The sequence below is a fragment of the Pteropus vampyrus genome, unplaced genomic scaffold (genome assembly GCF_000151845.1).
Source record: "Pteropus vampyrus isolate Shadow unplaced genomic scaffold, Pvam_2.0 Scaffold56, whole genome shotgun sequence".
NCBI lineage: Eukaryota > Metazoa > Chordata > Mammalia > Chiroptera > Pteropodidae > Pteropus > Pteropus vampyrus.
This window is the reverse complement of record NW_011888837.1, coordinates 3,941,841-3,965,427: the sequence shown is the minus strand read 5'-3', so window position 1 is coordinate 3,965,427 and position 23,587 is coordinate 3,941,841. Positions and strand designations below refer to the sequence as shown.

The 23,587-nt window shown below is 40.0% G+C and overlaps 2 protein-coding genes across 4 annotated transcripts in view; one reads left to right on the top strand and one right to left on the bottom strand.

Moving 5' to 3' along the window:
• The window catches only part of USO1 (USO1 vesicle transport factor), a 67,928-nt gene extending 65,549 nt beyond the window's left edge, over positions 1-2,379 (bottom strand). Inside the window, exon 1 of one of the 2 annotated variants that reach the window (XM_011360554.2) lies at positions 2,018-2,379. In XM_011360554.2, the coding sequence (XP_011358856.1) occupies positions 2,018-2,083 (66 nt within the window). In that variant the 5' untranslated portion in view covers positions 2,084-2,379. The remainder of the gene's footprint in view (positions 1-2,017) is intronic. The other variant, XM_011360552.2, reaches the window with a different exon arrangement.
• A 52-nt stretch (positions 2,380-2,431) lies between these two features.
• Positions 2,432-23,587, top strand: part of G3BP2 (G3BP stress granule assembly factor 2) — a 67,933-nt gene continuing 46,777 nt past the window's right edge. The window contains exon 1 of one of the 2 annotated variants that reach the window (XM_011360548.2): positions 2,432-2,627. The gene's annotated coding sequence lies outside the window, so the exon portion shown is untranslated. The remainder of the gene's footprint in view (positions 2,628-23,587) is intronic. The other variant, XM_011360551.2, reaches the window with a different exon arrangement.

The window sequence follows — 23,587 nt, the reverse complement described above, 5'->3', positions numbered from 1 at the left end:
AGATCAATTCACCAATTAAAACAACTAATACTGTACTACATACTCCGATGCCCTATAGATATTTCTAAATTAGTGAGCCATGACCCCTTTTTTGGTTATATTTCCTGATGTAATGAGATGGTTAAATTTAATCCACACTGTTACACAGAGTAAATTATTAATTCTCTTCCAAAGATAAATTACTTTTCCAATGTTGAGTATACATGCTCAAAGTTAGGCAAGAACAAGAAATCTCACTTTCCTTCCAGTTTATACAACATACACAAGTGATACTCGAGCTTCATTTTGAAATTATAATATAAAACTATGTTGTTCCATTCACTATGGCAAGATCAAAGTGTTCTAGTCTCAGCTCCACAATAACTGTCCTAGTTGTTCAAATGCTCTGTGCCTAAGTTTTTTAACCTGTAAAATGAGGGGGTTCCACCTGGATGAGCTGCAAAGGGCCTCCTGGCTTTAAAATTCTATACTCAATTAACTGCACCCCACCTTTTCTATAGAAGTCATTGTGACAAGGCCAATTTTAACAAAAAAGAGTATTCTTCCCCTAAAAACTACTCTTTATTGAGAACATACTGAGTGCCAGGCTCTTCATATTTCTTGTTTCATTTAATCCTCATTATACCCACAACAGCAGGCATTTTTATTCTACTCAATAGGGTATTAGCCATTATTTGCCTGTCCAATCCAATTAGGGGTGGAAAGCAAGGATTCAAATCAATGTCTAACTACAAAACAAGTTCTAGTAAACCACACTTTAAAACTGGTGCCCCAAACAAAAACTATCAGACATGCACACAAAAAGCTGAAGAGGTGGGCTCTGATTATAGCAATCTGGAAAGAACATGGTCTTCTGATAGAGCAGCTCCGCTGCCTTGTAATCACATGAGAACAAAGAAGAGAAGCCAAATTATCAGTCGTTTGCATGTACACGCCTGTGTCTATAACCTCATTTCTTCATTTGTAAAGTGAGGATACTATCACCCATCTTGCAGGGTGGTTAGGGATCAGTAAGTTATTTCTCTTCAAGATACCAGTAACATAGAACATGGCACCTATGTTCACAGACATCCAATTATGTCTACGAATACTACCCAAACTTTACCTTAAAATGTCCTATGTTGTCACTGTTCTGTAGATCTAAATTTATTTTCAAATAAAAATTTGTTTTAAAAAAGTCACACACATTTCCAATAGACTCTAAACAAACTTAAAAGTAAGTTTATCCTAAACCTAAAATCGAACCAACTATATATCAGACTGTTTTCAGTGGCTAACAATTTTTTAAAAGTGACGCTGCACATTGTGATACCACGAATTCTGACTTCTGAATGCAGTGAGTGAAAGGAAGAGAAGGGGATGTGACCCTAAAGCGGTTTGAGCGCGAAAGACTCCTACAGCGTCCAAGTATTCCCTAAATAGTATACATTTGCCTAAGTCCGAAAAACATCGTCCGAACTAATAACACTTGGCAGAACGACCTTCCTCCGGCTGATGGGACAGGAGCAGGTGGCTTTGTGCCCCAAACTATCTTTTCATTCTTAGCCACATGCTCTCTTCAACAGCTGGGTTTTAAATCCAGTTTTCCCTAATGCCCCATTCCAGACTGCGAGACAGGGAGCCGGACTTCAGGCTCCTCTCGGCCAGTGGAGACAGAGGCGAAAGGGCAGAAGGGAGAGAGGCCCACAGCTTCAAGGGGCGTGGGAGACAGGTCGCGCCACCTCTGCCCCGGACTGACTCCTTCCCCGGCGGCACTGCCTACGGACCACCCTCTGCGCCGGGCTTGCGGAGCTTTGGGGCGCAGGGTGTCGTCAACAGGGCCGAGCTGCCGCGGTGGGGGGTCGCGCTAGGGGCGTGAGGGAGTAACTCAGAGGTTTCAGGAGACGAAGGGAGGCAAAGAGGGAAGCGGCATGTAGACTCACGGTGGGGCACGGGAGGTGACTTCTGGACTCCCGAGTCCTCCGCCCCCGTCCCTACCCGGACCCTTCCCAAGTCTCGGACCCGCGGCTCCTCTCACCGTCTCGGCTTCTGTGTGCTGGGGTCCAGCACTCTGACCTCCCATCACCCCACGGAGGAAATTCATCTTGCCGCTCGGCCACCGGCTCTATCAGTCCCTTCTGAAAAGAAAACTTCCTGGGCCCTATGCAGGGCCTGGCCCCCAGGCCCGCACTCTGCACTCCGGGGTCGCCGCCACCACCTCCACCTCCTACTCTGGCGGCCGCTCCAGCCCCCCAAGCCCGGAAACAGCCGCGGCCAGCAGTCGAGATGCGCATGCGCGGGGGACGTGGCATTACGTGGCGGCTCGAAGGGCGAAGGCAAAGGGGGAAAGCAGCCGAGAGGAGGCGGGTAGCCCGGGTCCGCACAAGCCCCGCCCACTGCGAGGCACCGCCTCCCTCCGCAGGGACACGCCTCCTGCTCCCTCCCTTCGCGTGTCGCTCCCGCTGGCCTCAAACACCCACGTGGTCGAAGCCGGGCCTTGCCGGCTGGAGCAATTTTGTGTTTTGTCTACGTGTTTTGGCTTGCAGGGTGTTCAATTTTTGCGGAGCGGGACGTACTGCAAGCTATCAAAGCTGGGGGTCGTAATTTGTTGAGTCGAAAGTGAGATTTTCCTTCGGCCGACGTGACAGGTAAGGGGTTCCGGCCCTTGGGAGGGTTCGCTTGGTTTTGCGCTTTATCAGAAAGAGCGTTGTGTCTTTTTGCTTCCTGTAAATTGCATTTCTTAACTGGGCTTTGTTTAGTGATAAAAAAGGTGCTAGAGCCCCTTCATTCCACTGCCACGGGAGGGCGCATTTCTCAGACCTTGCTCTTCAAACCTGCGAAAAGGAATTCCTAGATCTAAACACCAGGTAGACCGCTATTTTTTTAATGATGTGAGGAGGAAACCAATTGAACTCGCATTTAGCTTACTAGAGAAAATATTTGGATCTGCAGTGTCAGTTTGGCAGCTAGTACCATAATGTTTTGTTATTAACTATCAACCCCCGCATTTTCAGCGTTTTTTTTTTTTCCATAAATATGTCATTTATTTTCCAAATCCACCTGCCTTGTTCCTTTCAAAATGAGATTGCCAGGTACACAGGCTTCTGGAGTTGTCTTGTAAATTTCTTGAGCCTAAAAAGCGTAGGGTCTAGTTAGCCAACTGATTTATACACCTCTCTACTTGGATGCCCCTCAGCTCTCAGATTCCCCAGCTCCCTTAAAGAAAAAAAAAATCAATATGCTTCTTGTGCCCTGCCACGCTCCATAGCACCACTAGCCAAATAATTGCCTAAGCTAGTAGGAGGAAGCTGGGAAGACTCTTTAACTCTGTATGTCACCCCCATATGTCTAGTGGTCGAGTCTTATCATGTCAATTTATAGAATACAGTATTTCTCAGTTAGAACCTCGGCTCTCCATCCTCTCTGCCTCTGAGATAGTTTATGTTCTCAATTTTTCACCAATATTATGACAATAGCTTCCTAACTTAGTGTGTAGTTATTCAAGCCCTGATTTCCCTCCATTCCAGTCTCCGGTGAGCCTAGCAATGACAAAACATCTGTACGTGACAGTCTTCTTCTTAAAATCCTCCAGTGGTTGCCCATTCTCTTCATAATAAATCCAAATTTCTTAACTTGGTATACAGGCCTGTTATGTTCTGGCTTCTGCCTATCTTTCCAGCCTCTGCTTCCCCTACGTACTCTGGGTATATGCCCTTCCTCTTCCTCCTCTTCATCAAGAAAACCACTGCTAGTTCCTTAAGACTTAACTTTGGCATCTTCTGAAAGCTTTCCCTGAAATTACCTCTTTATCTATCTATCTATCTATCTATCTATCTATCTATCTATCTATCTATCTAGCACTTTGCTAGTTGTTAATAGGTGGCAAACTCTCGATAAATGCTTGTTAAGCGAAACAGTTAATGGCAGGATTATGATGTTCATTTTTGTATCTCTGTTACATAGCACTATGTCATAAGAGGAGCTATTGATGGATAAATGAAGAAAACATTAAAGGATATATGACTACTATGCTGAGGAGGAGGGCCTTTTTTTCATCTGTAAGATGGAGTTGTAGATAATACATAACACAAAGACTATGGTGAAAGTTCCTTTCCTACTGTCATAGTTTTAAGCCTGAGTGACTTGGATAACGGTGGGGATCATACTGCCAAAAATACTGTGCAGTAAGCATTGTCCCCTGCTTTAAAACTAGACACTTGACATTTTGCATCAGACATTTTCCATGGGGGCATTTTGTTTCAGCCTAAAAAAAGTAACCAATCAGTGCTTGGCTTTTTTATTACCAAGTAATGTGTGGGAAGAACTTTATCTAGTGCCTAAGCTTCACCCCTCCCTGAGCCTCTCCTTACCTCCCTGTGCCCCACTCTACTCCATCATCAGGGATAAAGCTCTGAGATGGAATAGGGCTCATGAATGTCTATTACATGTATTATTTGGTAATAAAAACATTGTCTTGACATTTTAGCAAAATTGTTTTAAGGCACTGGCTTTTTCAAAATGCCCCGCTTTGTTTTAAATTTTGATGAGTGTGGTAGGTCACTATGAGTTTTTCCTTCATTCGCGTGTTTTCTTCCCTAACAGCATTCTTGGGCAGGAAGGACTATGGGCAGGAGGGATGGACAGTTGGGCGAAGAGGAGATGAAGACAGACCCCCCAGACTTCCCTCTGACTTCTTGGTCTTGCCTTTCTTCTGATGTCTGGGAAAGGGTAGAACTGCCCATTACTTCTAGGCTCAAGAAGAGTCGGTGGGTACAGTGGCTAATTTTCCCCCCAGTTGGGATCTGAAAGGGGAACAGAGGCATTGTCACTATGGAACAGCTATGAAATAGATTCCTTATTTAAGAGAAAAGGGATTCCATGTGAATCTGCTTCGACTGATTTTATAGAGAAAAGTCAAGGACCATGTCCTGTTCCTGTTTGTACTCTTTAATCAAGTGTAATTCTTTTAACATGGTAGATGGTCAAGAACCATTTCTTAGATAAGGAAAGAGAAAACATGAAAAAATTGTGACTCCCTGACTTAGATGATTATATTTATGACTTTTATAAATCTAAACACTCAGGATTAGAATGCCATGAATCATTAAAATACACATAATCCAAAATTTTAACTTCAGTAAATAAAAATAATTTTTCTTTTCCTAAGCCAAACCTGACAGTAGAGCAACTAGCAAAATTCGTTGGTTTCAAATCCATTTTTAAAATGGTTTTCTTACAATCCCCTAGTTCAGTGGCTCTCCTCAGTGGCCCCACTTTCCCCAACCTTTCTTACTCTCTAGCGGCAAACTCAACAATGTAACCACGAAATATCATTGCACAAGGTTGTTTTTAAGTTGGGGGTGGTGGGGTAGAGTATTATCTATACCTGCTTAGGAGTACAAGTGGAGATGATAATTTATGTTTGAAATACATCACATATGATTTTTAAAACTGGAAAATCGGTGTCCAAAAATATTGTTGATATGATTATATGTTACTAAACTTTAACCAAATAACACACAGCAAAATAAGCTGATAATGATGAGGCAGTAATTGAAATTTATAATCAATCAATAATAACCATATCAAACACATATTTGCTAGCTTTGATATAGCCAAAGTGATTTACATAAAATAATTCACTTAATCCTTACAACAACCTTGTGAAGTGGGTAGTATTATTAGCTTCATTTTACAGATGGCCAAACAGGCACAAAGAGTAACTTGCTCATTATTACATAGCCTGAAAGTGTCAGAGCTGAGACGTAAATGGGTAACCTGGCTCCAAAGCCTGTGCTCTTATGTACTATGTTATATGATCTCCTAGACTCAAGACAACGGCTTTGCACTAGGTGGAAAGGAGGTCTACAAGTCTCTGTATAATCTAGCCCTGCCGTTGCTTCCCTGACCTCATCTCCAGCTACATTCTGTCCACTCCAGCAACACTGACTTCCTTGTGTTTCTGAAATTTACTCTTGCCTCACGGCCTTTGCACTTGTACTATCCTGTTTTTTGGATGCTTACTACTCCAACCACAGAGAGGAATGGCTTATTCCTTAACCTTATTTAAGTCTGCTCAGATGTTACCTAGGTCTTTCCTGACTGTCCTAAGTTGCAACTTCCTCATACACCTTCTTCTGCTGCTCTGCGTATTTTTCTTTGTAGCACTTACCAGTCTGATATATATTATATAATAGGTAATATGTAACATATTACATATATATCTTACATATATATTTTCCCACATTTCATCAGCTGTAAGATTCCATCAAGTGTACCTCAGAGAAAAACAAAACAAAACCCTGCTGGGTTGTAAGAAGCCATCTACCAACAGATGCATCTCAGTTTCAAGTTTCTTAAAATGCGAAAAAAAAATGTTTATTGTAGGATTAGTGGAATATAGTATATATCTTACATCTTTATCTTATTTTTCATCTATTTCCTACCACCACCAGAATGTAAATTCATAAAGGCAGGGATTTAGTCCTTTTGTAAATTGCTTTATCCTCAGTGCTGAGCACAGTATATCTGACACATAGTAAGTACTTGCTATCTCTTTAATGGATGAATGAATTCCCCAAATGAGGAAATTCCCACTTTCAGCTTATGCGCATGGGATCAGAAATTCTGCAGGTTGCTAAGCGTTGCATGGCAGCCAGACTTAATCAAGTCTGAAGCAGGGTCCTCAGAAAATTTTATTAACTAAATTTAGTTTATGAATATTTTCTTGATCTTTACTGACCAACTTAGTAATTGACATTTAGTCATATGTAAAGATAAACGACTGGAAGAAAGGACTTATATTTTTAGGGTCACATTGCAGCCTATTGGGTGAGCCATCTCAACCTCCCAGTGGGCAGCTCACCTTGGTTTGTGATTCATTACACTAATGCATGGTTCTTTTCTCCTCTTCCTCCTCTTCCTCCTCCTTTTCCTTCTTTTTAAGACAGGTAATATATTCACATGGTTAAAATAAAAAGTACAAGAGAGTATATAGCGATAAGACTCCCTGCTATTCCCTGGGCGCTCAGGCAATTAATGTCAACAGTTCTTGTTCATCCTTCCGGATATACGTATATGTATATATAATTTCTCTTTTTAACGCAAATAAATGTAGCACATTGTACACACAGTTCTATGCCTTACTTTTAATCTCATTTAGTATATCTTGGAAATTCTTCCATACAAGATGAGGTATTCCTCATCCTTTCTCATTCCGTTCCATGAAGTGCTTTTTGAAATATTTTTTAAAGCCCTAGGAATTCCTCGGTAGAAGAGGGTGCAAGAAAGAGGGTCCTGGGCCCCCATCCTGTTCCATTAGATTCATTTCATTTGTTTATACTTCCTATTTCATTTGAAAAGATTCAGAGTCTAAAATGTTGGACAGCCACCTCTCTTAGGAAATATGAAATGTGACCAAGGCAAGGACTCAGAATAGTCAAGTAAGTCAGTCTCACATGCTCCAGAGTCCACGGTTCAAATTCCTGTACTACCTGTTTTGAAAGAAACAATAATAGAACCCTCCTTATGTGGTGGTTGTTAGGACTTTATTAGATAATAGCTTTAATGTGCTTAGTACTTTAGCACATGAAACATGGTAAGTACACACTACAGGTTAGAGTGGAGACCCAGACCATCTTTTGTGTATATCATCAATTTCTTAACAACTGAACATATAAAAATATTACCCTATAGTAGTACTCAACTCAAACTTTATTGGCTCATGTTACTGAAAAGTCTGTTACTTTAGATATGGCTTAATCTGGGGCATCAAGACAATCTCCTCCCAGGATCTGGGCTTTTACTATTTCTGAACTCTGCTCTTTTTATTGGTATCTTTCTCTGGCTTCATACAGGGGCAAGATGGCTGTCAGTACCTGCGGTCCTATCATCTCCCAGGTCCAAGTTCATCAAAGAAGACTCCTAACCTCTCTCCTTATAGTCCTGGCAAAAGTCTCCTTATGACTTACTGGATCTGATTAGGTCATGTGCCCAAGCATTGAGCCAGTTCCTGTAGTTCATGGTGTGAGATGTTCTACTTGGTCTTGATTCGCATGCCCACCTCTAAAGCAAGCAGTTAATGTCCTCTCCTCATCTCAAAGCATACAGCATAAGAACAGGGGAATAGAGACTTCAAAGAAAAGCTAGAATACTGTGCCAGCAGAGGGTTTATCAGGATACGAAAACAATAAATGCTTGCTGTATCCCCTAATGGACTTGACTGCTTGCCATTTTTTTTGAAAAATATTTTTCCAGCAGTGCCACTAACATATTGCTAGCATCAGTTCTGTTGCTTTGCAAAGGTTTCAAAAGATCATGTTGCATTATTTAATAAAAGTGATTTTACATTGCCCTGTAGTTATATTTGCAAGCAAAGCTATATCTACACCGTCTTTAAAAAGTATAGTACAGTTGTGTTTCCGTTCTTAAGAAAATACAATAAGCAGAATTGCTTACTTATGACACACCTAAATTAGGAAATCTCATTTTCAGTTCCAAAGGACTTTTTATAAATCTTTTTATTGAGAGAAAAATTCATCAGATCCAGGCCCTGCCACTCTTACCCCCTGTGGAGAATGCTACTGTCACCTCTCCACCCCCACTCTCTTGTTCTACTCCTTCAGCTAGCTGAACAGGCAGGTCCCAAATAGCCAGGATGGGGTTGAAGTTTTTACTGTCCCATTCCACAGCTAGACCAAATCCTTTCAAGTTCACATTACTGGCTGATGCCAAGATTTTATGAAGCTTAAAATGATTTATTATGGAGTCATTGTCACCTTCATGATCCAGGAGTGAGTAACAGCTGATCTATGTCATTGGCTTGAGTACATGGCCCAAGTAAGTACATGTCAAGGGATGGGGTGGCAGGGCCCTCTGTAGGCTGTCTCTTGAGATTGGAGTACAGTCAATTGGACCTCCAGGATAGCAGGATGGTAGCAGGTCTTTTCAAAGCCAGCCCACTCTAGGTCCCCTTGCTCCCCAATTCCAGCTCTTTAATGAAGTCGACTATTAGATGCCAATGCCTGTGATTGTGAACACTCCACACAGATAATTGAGGTGGGCTCAGTAACTTGCAGATATTAGGTGGAAGGTCCAGAATTGGCATAGGTGGGCAGCCTGAAGAAAGAAGAGGGAGTTGAGTGTGGACATAATTCTCTGTCAGCAGCTCAGGAGTCCATGGCAGATGAATGGACAATAAGGAGAGCATGAGCACAGAGATGCAAGAGGACTTCTCTTTGGCCTGCATCTTTCCCGGTGCTGCTTTGCCCAGGATCTCACAAACACCACACTGGCTATGGGTAGTATAAAGAGCTAGAAGAGCTCCAGCTAGCTCTCCTCATTACCGTTTCCCCACCTCCAATACCCACATATACACATGGCCTTTCTGTTGCAGGGCCACTATCTGTGAGATCCAAAGTGACCCAGACCCAAGTCCTAAAACTTCTATCTCCTAGGTATGTGAATAGTAACTCCTAAATAGCTCATAATCCGGGGTCTCAGAAGAACACTGCCACAGCCAGTCTCCTTCCTGTGAGGATGCTGCCATCTAGGTCCAGTTCTGGTATCTGGGTCAGCAAAACGACTACTGATAGTTTGGTACTGATTTCATGGTACAATATCAAAATCTTTGTTTTTTAAAAGCTTAAAATTCATACCATTTAAAACAAATCAATAATACTACATATTAAAAACATTTTATTTTAATAGAAATTAGTGATTCCGTACTCTGCTGTTTCTTTCAGCTTCAGAAGAGTTGCACATCTGAGAGGTGTGGCCTGGCCCGGATTGCATGCCTTACTGCACCTTCTGCTCTTCTGCCTGGAGCTTTTAGAACTTTGGCCTCTGGGGAGCTGCTCGGCTCTGGCCAGAGGCTCCAGCTCCCTGTTTTCGATTTTCCCCTGCCAGTCTGGGAAGGATGGTCTTTCCTGTTGGCTAACTCTTGGCTTCCCCAGCAGAATGAGACACTTTGTTCATAGAGCCTTTGTAATGGGATCCATCCACAGCCCCTTTCTTTTTTTTGGAAGGAGCAGGGGGATGGATAAAGAAGGTTTTAGAAGGACTTCCATGAAGAAGAGAGGAGGCAAAGAAGAGGAAGGGAAAGAGGGAAGAGAGATCCAAGAAACTGAATGAAACTGCTGAGTAATATCTGCAACTAGAGTATTACACCCACATAAATACAGGTTTTTTTTTTTCAGTACTTAAAAATAGCTCCGTATAGCAGAATACTGAGAACAGATGTACTTGGTTTCTTGAACTACTGATTCAGCAAACACTTGAGTCTCTGTCCTCTGTGCCAGGTCCTGCATAAAGTACTCTCCCATATGTAATCTCATTCTGGAGTGCTAGAAATTCTTATTTCTTTTCCATAGAGAAGTGTGGGCTTCAGAAAAGTGTATAGACCAGAAAGAGATGTTTTATTTGCAGATCTAGACAGACCTGAGTTTTCATTCTAGTCCTGTCACTTTTGGACTATGTAGCCTTGGACAAATTATTTAACTTGGCTGTTTCAGTTGTGATTACCATGCCTTGCAACAGAAAACCAGAGTGCCTTAAACAAGTTGGGGAGGTAGACAGTGCACAGGACTGATAAAGAAGTTCTAAGATGCAATCTGGGATCTAAGCTGGAATCTTTCTGCTCAGCCATCCTTGGCTTGAAGCTTTCATCTTTGTGGTTATACACAGGCTGCTTCATCTCCAGCATTGCATCCATATTCTGGAAAGGAAGAAGGGCAAATGTTAAGGGCAAAAGTTATCTATTAACTGATACTTATCCCCCACTCTTTTACTCTTTTAACTTTTTATTTGAACTAATTTCGGAATTGCAGAAAAGTTGTAAAAATTGTACAAAGAATTCCCATATACTCTTCACCCAGATTGCTCAAGTGTTAACATTTTTTATCTTTTCCCCCCCCCACCTCTAAACATATATATTTTCCCCTAAACCATCTGGAGAAGGATTTACAGGCATGATCTCCTTTTACCCCTCAAATACTTCAGTGTCTAATTCCTAACAAAAATATTTTCTTAACATAGTACAATGATCAAAACCAGGAAATCAACACTGAAAACATAATTATCTAATGTATAGACTTTATTCAGATTTTGCCATTAGTCCTACTAATTTCCTTTTTGAGGAAAAAAATATTTTCCTGATCCAGTATCCAATCCTGGATTACGCATTGCCTTTAGATGTTATGTCTCTTCAGTCACCTTTAATTTGGACTACTTCCTTTGTCTTTCTTTGTCTTTCATTATTTTGAGATTTTTAGGGAGTACAGGATAGGTCTGTTACTTTGTAGAGTGCCCCTCAACTGGGGCTAGTCTGATTTTGCTTCAATATTAGGTTCAGATTGTACCTCTTTGACATCTTTGGCAGGAATATCACAGAAGTACTGTCCTACTCACAGTGCATCATCTTAGGCAGTACATAACATCTCTTTGTCTCATTATTAGTGATATTAATTTTGATCATTTGTTTAAGATGTTATCTGCCAAACTTCACTGTACAGTTAACTATTTTTCTCTTTGTAATTAGTAAGTAGTATTGTTTGGGGGACATGCTTTACTACTGATAAATATCCTGTTTCTCATCAACTTTCACCCTCCAGTTTTAGCATCCATTGATATTCTTGCCTGAATTATTGGTGGTTGCCAGTCTGCCTTTTGTATAGAAAGCTTTCCAGGAAGCTCCATCTTTCTACTTCCACTTATTTTGTTTAGAACTGTGTCTAGCCTTAGCTGCAGGAATGCCTGGTAAATCCATTATTATGTCGTTTTGTTTTAGTGTGGGCATATTGCTACCCACAATAAAGTAAAGAAGGGGGAATGAAACTGGGTAAGTGACTTGCCAACCCCAAATCATCATTATATGGATTAAATTAAATAATGTTTGTAAAACATCTATCAAGGAGCCTGTAACATGGTTCATACTTAAAAATATCCCTTCCCATCCTGTGGGAACAGGGTTTGTTTGTTTGTTTGTTTGTTTGTTTTTGATCACTCGTGGTTGCATAGCTAGTAAATGGCAGAAAAGTTCAACAATTCTTAGTGTAGTCACGACACCATAGTTCCTTTTGCTGGTTTTAGAAATTCTGTATATTCTAAATCTTTTGGCACCTTTTCAGCAATACAACTAAAACTGCCTCTATACTATAATAATCTACCTATCAGTTTGTGGAATGATTCTATTTACTAGATGAAGACGGCATTAGATATGTACGTGTGTCTGTGTGTGTATATATATACACGCACACACACACACACATATATATATATATATATAAAACTTCATTCCAATTTTTTTATATTTGTGCATGTTCACCTCTCTATAGTCCAAGGCAGTTGTTCTCTTTTGGCTATTAATTCCCCACAGGGATCATAATCTGGCAAGACCTGGAGGGGAAAGTGGTTAGAGATTGATGGTTTGCTCAGCCTTATCAGTGAACACAACTAAATGTTTTCTGGGTTCTTTGCAGTCTTAAAACTATTTAACAGAAAGAGAATTGTAAAAATCTTTTGTCTCCTGCCAACGATAAGAACTGGAATTTTAAAATTCTTTCATCACGGAATCAGTATGCAAGAACATGAAATTTTAATACCAATTGGCAGCAAAATCTCACTTCATTTAATTGAGAATTTTACTTTGAACGTCATGTAATATCAGAACATGATAGAAATTAAAAATGAAGAAAAGTGATAAATCAGGATACAAAATTATATATACCAGATGATCATAGATAAGGTTAAAATACATGCATAGGACACCTAGAAGGAAATGTAATGAGATTGAATTCAGAGTGGTTAAATTTTGGTGGCAAGATCTGGGTTATGGTTTCTTTCAACTATTTGATAATTTCCACTGAATAAATTTTTTTTAACAATCATAGTTTAAAAAATAATCACAAATATAATAAAAATAATATAAATTTGGAAAAGATATTAAGTAGAAACAGTTTCAGAAAGGAAACATCTGGAACCCTGACAAAACTATTAGTTTGCATGGGAAGAAAAGCGCATGGGGCCACACCGTATCACAGCTGATGCCTGAGTCTGAGTTTCATTTTATCCACTTTAGTACCATTTATTTTTCTCCCATTCTTTTTTTCCTTTCTTTTTTCTTTCCTCTTACTATAAGGTAAGTGAAGAGGTTATTTGTAAGAAAGAGACAGTTTGGTATAATAGGAAAAACATTACACTTTAAAGCCAGACTTGGACTTGAATCCTGCCACATGCATTCATTCAACAAACATTAATTAAGTAGCTACTATGCCATGCACTGTCTTAAGCTCTAGAGATTCAGCAATGATTAAAACAGATAAACTGCCTTTGTCAAACTTACATTTTAGTGGAGGTAGAGTGTTACTTAGGAAGTCCTGGAAAGACCCTTGGATCAAAAATTATCTGCCAAACCAGCCAGTTACAATGCATAAAAATATCCTTTTGGGTCAACAAACATTTTTTGAAATGCGAATATCAATGGAAATAGTGCATCATCTTTAGGCTTAATAGTCCTTTACACATTAATGTGAATTATTTCTCGTATACCTCAAGAGCTAAATGAGAGCCATGCTTTGCAAGAATAAATATTTTAATTGAAGAGAAGACCATTAGGTACTATTTAGAAAGAGTAGACTTGAGTGGGTTTTAAAGTAGGCATTAGGAGGGTCCTGTGGCCAGAGGTGACTTAGGAAAGGGAAGAAAAATGAAAAGAGAACAGTGCTAGGAATCTGGGAACAAATTTCACCTTTAACATATGATTTTGTCTCAAGGAAAGATCCAGAAGTCTTCCCAAGTTCAGATGCCACCCTCCCTCCTTTCCTTCATAGCCAAGGTTTTTTGAAAGAGTGCCTTAGAAGCGAGACATTCTTGAGAGAGAGATCTGTGGCCTTCCCAAATCCCTCACACTATCAAATACTCTTAGAGGGTATCATCTCTCTCACAAAATGTGTAAGATATAAATATATAAATGCATATATACATACAAACATATAAGTAGTAACAGTTAATAACAGCCCCATTGAGGTACAGAATGCAGGCCTGTTCACGTAGTAGCTTGCCTCTTGCTCAGATTTTTAAATGACAGTTCACTATCTGTCAGAGACTTCTGGGTCTCTGGAAATAATAAAATTTAGAATATGGGATGCTGAGGTTTTGCCATCATTTATAGCTGCATGTCTACATCCTGTATCCTCCCTCTGATTCATGCTTCACCTTAACCACAGTGCTATCTATCCCTTTTATTCTGAAATTACATCACTTGAGGTTGTGAAGAAGTACTATGAGCCTATGGCCCCTCCTGTTGAAAGAAACATAAAGTCTTACAAAATAACTCAGGGAGAGAAGGGTCTGCTGTAAGGACAGGGGAACCTTCAAGGAAATCTTCAGGAAATACTGCCCAGCCTCAGGAGAAGTGAGAATCAACATGTGGATTGCGTGTGTGCGTGTGCGTATCTACCTCTCAGGCTTCATAGTCTCTGTCTTTGCTTTTTTCATGGAGTCTATTCCATTCTCTTGCTTCTCTCTGAGACCTGCTTTCTCTGCTGACTCAAGGCCTCTCTGCTGCCAAGCTTGCAAGTGGCTTTGGCTCGTCACTGCCGGGACCCCAGCCCAAACTCAACATAACCTCACAGCTCATCTCCCTGTAACTCACCCAGGATGACTCTGGGAATCCGAGTGACTCAGTTTGGGTCAGGTATCCATCCAGCTGGGAGCTGTGCTTAATAAATGTCACTTCATTATGATTGTGTTCTCCTTCATCTTGGCTTATGGAGTATGAGGGGTTTGGAGTAGGGGGACAGGAGATTTGGTGGATCTTATTATGAGGACCCTTTGGAATATTCTATGTTACCTGAGTGTAGTAGTAGTTGGTATTATTTCCTAACAGTAACGATTACTACCAACAATTTCTTGTGCTAATCACTTTACATATATCATCTCCATTAACTCTTTCAACCTTCCTTCTTTCATCCCCTTTATGCAAGAGCGGTTAAGTAACTCACTGAAAGTCACAAAGGTCAGTGACTGGGATTTGATCTGAGATTTCTCTGACTGAAGAGCATGTGCCCTCTCCTGCTTTCCACAACAATCCCTGGTCATGTCATTAGCTGCTCTTAACAACTACCATAGCTTTTCCCTGGTACTTAATTCCTCTAAGCTGTCTCAATTTGGAGGAGATAATTTGGGAAAAGGGGAACACCATCCACTGAGTTGTAGAGGTCAATCCAGTAACAGTATCTCCCAGTTCTTTCCAGTTTGTGACAAAGCTGTGATCTTGCCAGAACATACGGAGACAAAGAGAGCTGCCTTCTTAGTTTCTCCTGTTGAGTCATCTACCGTCCATCAAGAAGTGGTCCAAACACAAACTGCACTTTGTCGTTTATATAAACTATGGTTAATGTTCAGTAGTAGCTTAGTACCTGGTATGTAATGGGATGTTTAATAAGCTTTTTTATTTTCCCATTGAAATGAACTAGCCTTCTTTAGCTTATATCAGCTCATAAAATCGAAACCACCAGTTATCAGAGTCATTTTGTTATTATCCAAATGTCTTAGCCCATTTAAGCTACTATAATAGAATACCATAGACTGGGTGGGTTATAAACAACAGAAATTTATTTCTCAACAGTTCTAGAGGTTAGAGGCCTGAGATTAAGGCACAGGCAGATTAACTTCCTGGTGAGGACTCACTTCCTGGTTCATAGACCGCCGTCTTTTTGCTGTGTCCTCACATGGCAGAAGAGACAGTAGAGGTTTTTTGTGCCTTCTTTATAAGGACACTAATCCCATTTGGAGGCCTCATGACCTAATCATCTCCCAAAGGCTTCCCTAAATGCCATCACATTTGGTATTAGGATTTCAACATATGCATTTTGGAGGGACACGAATATGCAGACTATAGCACTTAGAGTCAAAGGTAATTCGATGGAGTTGAAAGTATTCATGATTAATAGGCTAGTAACCTGTAAAATAGATGAATCTGTTTAAAAACGGCACTTTTTAAATAAAAATGAGTCACAGACTTCAAACTTTAAAGTTAAAGACAATCCCAGTGGAGGATCAACTGGACCATAATATCATTCTCTTCCCCAATACATGTACCTTCTCTTTAGGTCTCTCACAAATTACTGCTGCCTTCAGCATGTGAGTCTCTAGGAGGCACTGTTTCTACTTTGAGGCTGTGGCCCAGTCAGTGGCTGTCAATCAAGTCTACAGTTGAGCTTAGCTAAAGCTGAGTTCTATCTGCTAGGAGAGATACCAGAGGGAAATAAACACACACGCAGACACACAGATGTGAATCTAGATAATCTGGTTCATAAGGAGAGTTTATGGAGTCTCAACTTGTAGTTCATTGGGGGTCCTGTCTTCTTAGCTCTTGGACTATTGATGCAGATTGAACCCTCTTTACTCCCAATATCCAGGAACCATTTACCAGGCTTGGCGCTACGGGCTGGGGCCAAACAAAATGCTAGGTCTCTTCTCAGAGCCAAGCCTAGTGAGGGAGAGGGACTCTGCAAGACCAGGCTGAAAGAGGACAAGGGAGAGGTCCTGACAAGCTTCCTTAGACCCACTCTCACACTGCTTAGTTTTCTGGTTTGCGATTTAGGGTACTTGCCTTCGACAACACCTAACCCCTAACAGGGAGTAGCCATTTCAGCATAAACACAGCCTAACTCATTCTGTCTATGCATATGCTCAGTAATAGAGGGTGTATTTGTTACATATACGTTTGAATTTACTATGAAATAAATTTCTATTTTACGTATACATTGGCTGAAAAGCAGCTATTAATAGTAACAGCTTAAGAAAACCAATTAGCTAATTTATTTGATTAGGATTATGTTTATATTTTTATTCTCAAGATTCAATATTTAATATTGAATAATAGATTCTATATTTATTAAACTCAATTCTGCTCTGAATAAATGCCATCAAGTTTGAAAAATACAAGTTTCTTTTAATTTTGTAAAATTTATACTTGAGAAGAGTAGGACCCAATCAGCATTTTTCGAAATTGCTTTGTAAACCATAGGATTATAATTATGCTAACCAATAATGATCTTTGTAGAAGAAATGTGAATGGCATCCTCATTTATCAATTTGATAATTGTCTTAAATGTAATAGATATTATCTTGGGTCCTAGCCTGGTTATGAATATATGAGACTCTAGGGTTAACATATCGCGTACATACCCGTCTCTTATTATGTTCTTCCATCAAACCCATTTCCACTTATGTATTTGGTTATTTATGTTTTTACATTTCTATTGTGCTGCTCCGGTGGTTAGCTTTCAGTTCCCATTGCTATGTAGGATAGCCCTTCACACTCTAATTTGCTACTTGTGATATGATGTGGGTCTTTATAGTGGCCAGCTTTTATTGAACACTTATGTATTCCAGGCATTGTTCTAAGGACTTTGTGTATATTAGCTAATATGTCGTTTCTGTTATGTTTCTTCTATTCCTTAGATTCCACATATCAGTGAAATCATATGGTGTGTGTCCTTCTCTGACTTATTTCTCTTAGCACAATAACCTCTGGGTCCATTGATGTTGTTGCAGATGGCGAGATTTAATTCTTTTTTTTTATGGCTGAGTAATATTCCATTGTGTATATGTACCACTTCTTTATCAATTCATCTGTTGGTGGACACTTAGGTTGCTTCCATATCTTGGCTGTTGTAAATAATGCTTCAATGAACATATATGTATGTACATATTTTCAAATTAGTGTTTTGGATTTCTTAGGATTAATACCCAGAAGTAGTATTGCTGACTCTTTCTTTGTCTCTTGTTACTGCCTTTGTTTAAAGTCTATTTTGTCTGGTGTAAGGATGGCTACCCCAGCTTTTTTTTTTTTTTTTTCCACTTCCATTTTCATGAAATATCTTTTTCCATCTTTTTACTTTCAGACTGTATGTGTCTTTCGACCTGAGGTGAGTCTCTCGTAAGTAGCATATGTTGGGTCTTGTTTTCTTAACCATTCAGCCACCCTGTCCTTTGATTGGAGCATTTAATCCAGTTACATTTAAAGTAATCGTTGGCAGATATGTAGTTATTACCATTTTATTCACATTTTTTCATTTTTTTCTTCTTAAAGAAGTCACTTTAACATTTCTTGTAATACTAGTTTGGTGGTGATGAGCTCCTTTAGCTTTTTCTTGTCTGGGAGCAAGTGCTCATTATTCCAGGCACTATTCCTACTATTATCTGACTTTTAAGGACAGTAAAACTTTCTGATATCTAATGAATGGTCTGTAGATATTGAGAAGCCTTTGCCTCATTCCTTCTTCCTAGCCCTCTTCCACAGCATTTGTTCATCCCTCACCCGCTCCTTTTAAGGACCCTGCTGATGCTGATTTAAGAGGTCCTCTTGTGGCTGTAGAAGCCCCAGGGTCATAAGGGCTTTCCACTCCTTGGCCTAGGGGCCTTCTCTGCCTCTACTCTTCCTTTCTTGAAACTCAGCCTACCTTCCTTGCCCTCTACTCTCTGGGGACTCTTCTCCCCTGGGTCCAGTGCTGGGTGGAAAGTGCTCTCTGGCTCTCCCAACCTACCTGTCCTGACCAGCAGAGACCTTTTGTTTTTTAACTAAGTACGGGGAAACAGACTGGAGACCATCTGCAGGAAAATGCATAAGAAAGTACACAGATGACATAATTTGGCTTTGGTCTATAATCCCTGACTACTGTTGAAATGGTAAAATGGAATCTTCTGTCAGGTTCTGCCTCTGTGCTTTTACTTTTGGGAATAACAACAGTTTACTTTAAGCTTTCAACTCTTGCTTTCTCTGGTTGGACCTTTACCTCCTAGGTTGCCTGAAGGTGCAGCCCAGGCTTTGTGGGTTTTATGTTTCCTCCAGTGGAGGAATTTGCATCTCTGAAGAACTTCAGGTGGGACATCTGGCAGTTAAATGTACCAGAAATCCTCTCCCTGGGGATTATCCCCTCTGGGTATTTCCTCCCCAAATCTGGCACTGAGTTTAGGAGATCCCTGGGCAGGGCTATAGATAAAAAAGAAAAAAGAAAAAAAAGTCAAAGAAAAATTACACTGTGCATTTTGCCTAAATTTATTAAGAGAAGCATTTACTCTGAGATGGACAACAGACATTGCCATAAAATGAAATTATATTTAGGTTAACATCATCTTTTAATGAAACTCATAATATGAAAATGAAATGACCTTGAAAACATCTTATGAATCAAATTAATAGCAAAAGAGGGAGGAAATGAAAGGTAAGTATTATGCTGCTGCCTAAGATATTAAAGGTTCTCTTTGCCTTCCTTCTTCCTCGTGCCCCCTGCTTTGTTCTTGCGGTAGCCTGTGTGATACTTTTAAGAAGAAAACCTCATTTGGTTTCTCTCTGGGCTAACGCACCTCGATACCTCCCTATTGCCCTCAGATAAAATTAAAAATGTTTGATTTATAAAGGCCTTTCGGGCTTCAAAATTTGCCTTGTCCCTCCGCACCCCTAGTTCCTCTGTTCTTCCCCCACTGCCTCTTTCAAAGTCCAGTTTCAGGAAACACCTTTCAGTTCCTGAATGTTCTAAGGCTTTGCCTCTGCTTACCCTCCACCTGGACCACCTCCCATCCACGAAGTTGTCTCCAACTCCTTCAGTTTTTGAGAAGACACCTCCTCCACACACCAGAATCTGCTACTTCCATATGGCTCTCCCATAGATTTTATCCCACTGTGTTAATCTCCCTTGCTTGCTCATCTGTATACCCAGATAAACAGACCTCAATCTTCAGGAGGCCAAGAACCCCGCTTTCTTCTGTTTCACTGGCCTATATACAGTTTAGTGTTGAGTGAAAGAATAGGGCAGGGGGTGGAAGACCAGTGGAAGTGGTATAATTGGTAAGTGCTGTGAATGGGAGGACGACGAGGTAGAGTCTTGTGGGCTGCTGGCTGCGCCCTCATACCTCGTATACTGTGTTGGGTAACTGGGTGCTGTTGGAGCCTGCTCCTCATAACTGGTCCATAAATTTCTTGAAACCCTGGAAAACCAGCTTCTGTTAACTGAATCTTGCATCACCATCCTTTGCTCATGTGTTACGATGTAAGAAGAAATGTTAACTGTGAGAGGAAGAGACTCCTTGTCAGCACTTTCTCTCCTCACAGGAAGTTACTAGAAAGCCAGATTATCATCAGAAGGTTGCCACCTGGGAGCCTTCTTCCTTCCTTCCTTCCCTCCCTCCCTCCCTCCCTCCTTCCTTCCTTCCTTCCTTCCTTCTTTCCTTCCTTCCTTCTTTCCTTCCGTTACTTATTGAGTGCCTACTCAGTGTTAAAACCAAAGAACATGAGTGATTTAAGGACTGTCCTTCAGCTGATGAGGTTTAGGAGACTGCTCCTCCTTGCTGTGGAGACCTCACTGTTCCAATGTAGTGGCTAATTGGCCGCCCTAGACAGTGCAGGAGTCACACAAAGATTATGTCATGAGCTCCTTTTTTAAATCCTTTCAAGGTTGAGCAACTGACCTCACTGACTCCTTCCTCTGTAGATATATTTACATGTTCAGTTTGGTTATGGTCCAGGTTTACCTCATGGAAGCATTTGGAAGTCTCTCCAGGTCACTTGATCACTTGACATATCTCTGCTGTGTCTCATGCCAATCTAATTTCCAAATTCCAAGGTGGGCGGAGTGGACAGGGGCATGAGGGCAGTAATTACCTTGTCTGTAGCCTCCAAATATAGTACCTCTAATATAACCGTACATGCTTACTCTCATAGCACAGCATACATGAAGCTTTAAAATTCAGCATTTGTAAAGAAGTATTAGAAATACTAGATCATAATGTTGTCAGGAGGAAAAACTTTCTCTGCTCACTTTTGTTCATTTATTGGGGGGGCCTTTGAATGAAACTGACAAAATACAGATTAGCAAGAGAAAAGACAAAAATTAATCACATATTTTTATTAATGTATGCATAGGAGTACTCGAAGGGGCAGTTAGAACTTGGGGCTTTTATACCATCTTAATGCGGGGGAGGGGATGGGGAGAAGGGCACTGACAGAAAAACAAAAGACTTCTTAATATGCAAAGGGAGTTGGGGAAAACAGGCATTTATGGGAAAACAAATGAGTTTTTGGAAAGATAAGTAATGGGCCCTCAGGAGTACAGATGGTAGTTTTCATGATAATGTCTGTTTAGATGTGGTATGGAGATGTCTCAACATCTCTGGTGATAAGAATTAGTGTTCTCTGGTTGATTTATGACAATTGGATTCTTTTGAATTCTTTTGGAAGGCTCTGCTTTTATGTGGATAAAAGATTTCAGGAACTCAAATGCCTTCTGCTCAAAATAATTTTTATGCCATAGTGGTATATTCTGGACCCCTTCATCCAAATTGTTGATCTTCTATGCACTGGAACAATTTCATCCAAATTGTTGATCTTCTATGCACTGGAATATTCTAGTCTGTACTCTAGAATATTCCAGTGCATAGAAGATCAACAATTTGGATGAAATTGTTCTCCAGAATTATATCAATATTTGTATTTGAGCCCAAAACCTTCAAACAAGTAGTTAGAATATAAAGCAAATATAAACAAGCACAGTGACTAGGACATTATTTACTGGATCGAGATGAGAATCTTGTTCCAAGTGTAAAATATTGCTTACTGAACAAGATTCTTTTTAGCAAATTAAAGGGGATAAGAAAAAGATTTTATTCAAACCAAATGGTTTAGAATTATTAGTACAATTTTATTTAATCTTGTCCCATTTTAAGAGTGGCATTAATAAACTCTGATAGTATATTTTCAGCAACCGGAAAACTCTGATGAAGTAGCCATCAAAAGAGAAAGGAAAAAACCAGGAATTTGGGCCAAGTAGCTCTAACTCCTGAAAGATTAGAGTTAGTAAATTATGGCTGAAGCTGGAGAAAAGATTTAGGTCTATCAGAGAGACAAATTCAGTACCTACAAAATAATGTAGCAGAACTTATCTCTGTGGGAAGTAGGACACAGAATAAATTTCCTTGGTTTCTGTTGGGTTGACAGAATAACTTCATCTCCTTGGAACCTAGAAATCGAAAGAGTAATGAGACTGTCTAGAATAGTGGTGCCAGGTTAGAGAACTTTGACCTGAGCCGGAAAGGGCTGAATTGTGGGAACACAGGATTGAGATAAGCTGTTGTAAAAATAATATGCTTTCTGAGCAGTTGTCATTTAATATACTATTTGCTTTCCATACATTTTCTAATTTAATTCTTACGACAGTCCAATTGCCTACTAATATTATTTCGACTTTACAGAAGAGGAAACAGATTGTGTAACTTTTATTGATGGACATTTATTTCCTGTTTTTTCTAAGCTTAATTAAACATTCGTATCATATGTCCATAAGTACTTGTATTTTTATTTATGTTGATATCTTTGCATATTTTAATACATAGCACAAGATTGCTTTTCCATGTTTGCTATGATTATAACTAGAAAAAAAAAACACAAGAAAACCTGGAAGGAAATAAAAGTGCTAACAGTATTCGTATTCAGTGGCATAATTATAGCTGATATATTTTTGCCTCCCATTTTCTATGTTTTTGTATTGACTAGGTATTACTTTAAATGAAAATAAGAAATAAATTTATGAATAAGGGATATGGGAAATATTCATGGAATCTTTCCTAAAAGCAATAACTACAAGAGAAAACATCTCAATGTAAGCCATGAGACAGATAAAATCTGAAATATGTTAGTTTAAGAAAAATCAATGTTATGTTGTGGTTTATAAACCAATTAGAATCAAATCTTATAAGACATATAAAGAAGGCCACGTTATGAGAGGCTGGCTGGGTGGTCCAGTTCACAGGAGAAAATAAGAAAGGGAAATTGGAGAGCCAGGCTGAATCAGTGAATCGCAAGGGCACAGCCTCGAGAGTCTCAGCTCCTCACTGATGTGGGTTTTGAACAAGTTGCCCAACTGTTCTGAGACTCCATTTCCTCTTCTGTAAATGGAAATTGAGATTCCCATCACTAAGATCTGTGCTGAGAGTGGATTAATAGCCAATTGAAGTGGGTTCAGAAGGGGTAAAAGAATTAGAGACATCAAATATAGACAACTCTTTAGAGGAGTTTTACTCTAAAGGGAAGCAGAGAAATGGGGTGGTAGCTAGAGGGAAATATGGTAGGAGAAGTTTGTTATTGTTTTAAAGTATGTTTATATGCTGATAGGAATGAGCCAGTGGAGAGAGAAAAATTGGTGATTATGGAGCACTGTAGGAGTAATATTCTTGAATAGGCGAATGGGGAAGAATTGGGCTTAGGTAGAAACACAATATATGCGAAGCAACATGTGGAACAGAGGAGTGGGTTGTTGCAGATGCTGGTACAGGTAGAAGTGAGGAGTTTGAAAGGGTTTGATTGCTCCTGATTCTGCTGTGGGATTAAGTCCCTTCAGCAAACAGCATGACCAAAGGGAAGGCACTGGGAGGGTAAGTGGGGAGAAGTGGTTGGGAAACTTGAGAGCAGAGGAGCCGTGACTTATTTATCTAGGAGAGTAAATTGATAGGAAATGTTGCATAACTGCTGTGGTGATGGTGGTAGAATCACTGAGGGCCTACTGGAAGTCAGTAGGCTAGAATTTAAAGTGAGATCATATGGCATTGTTGT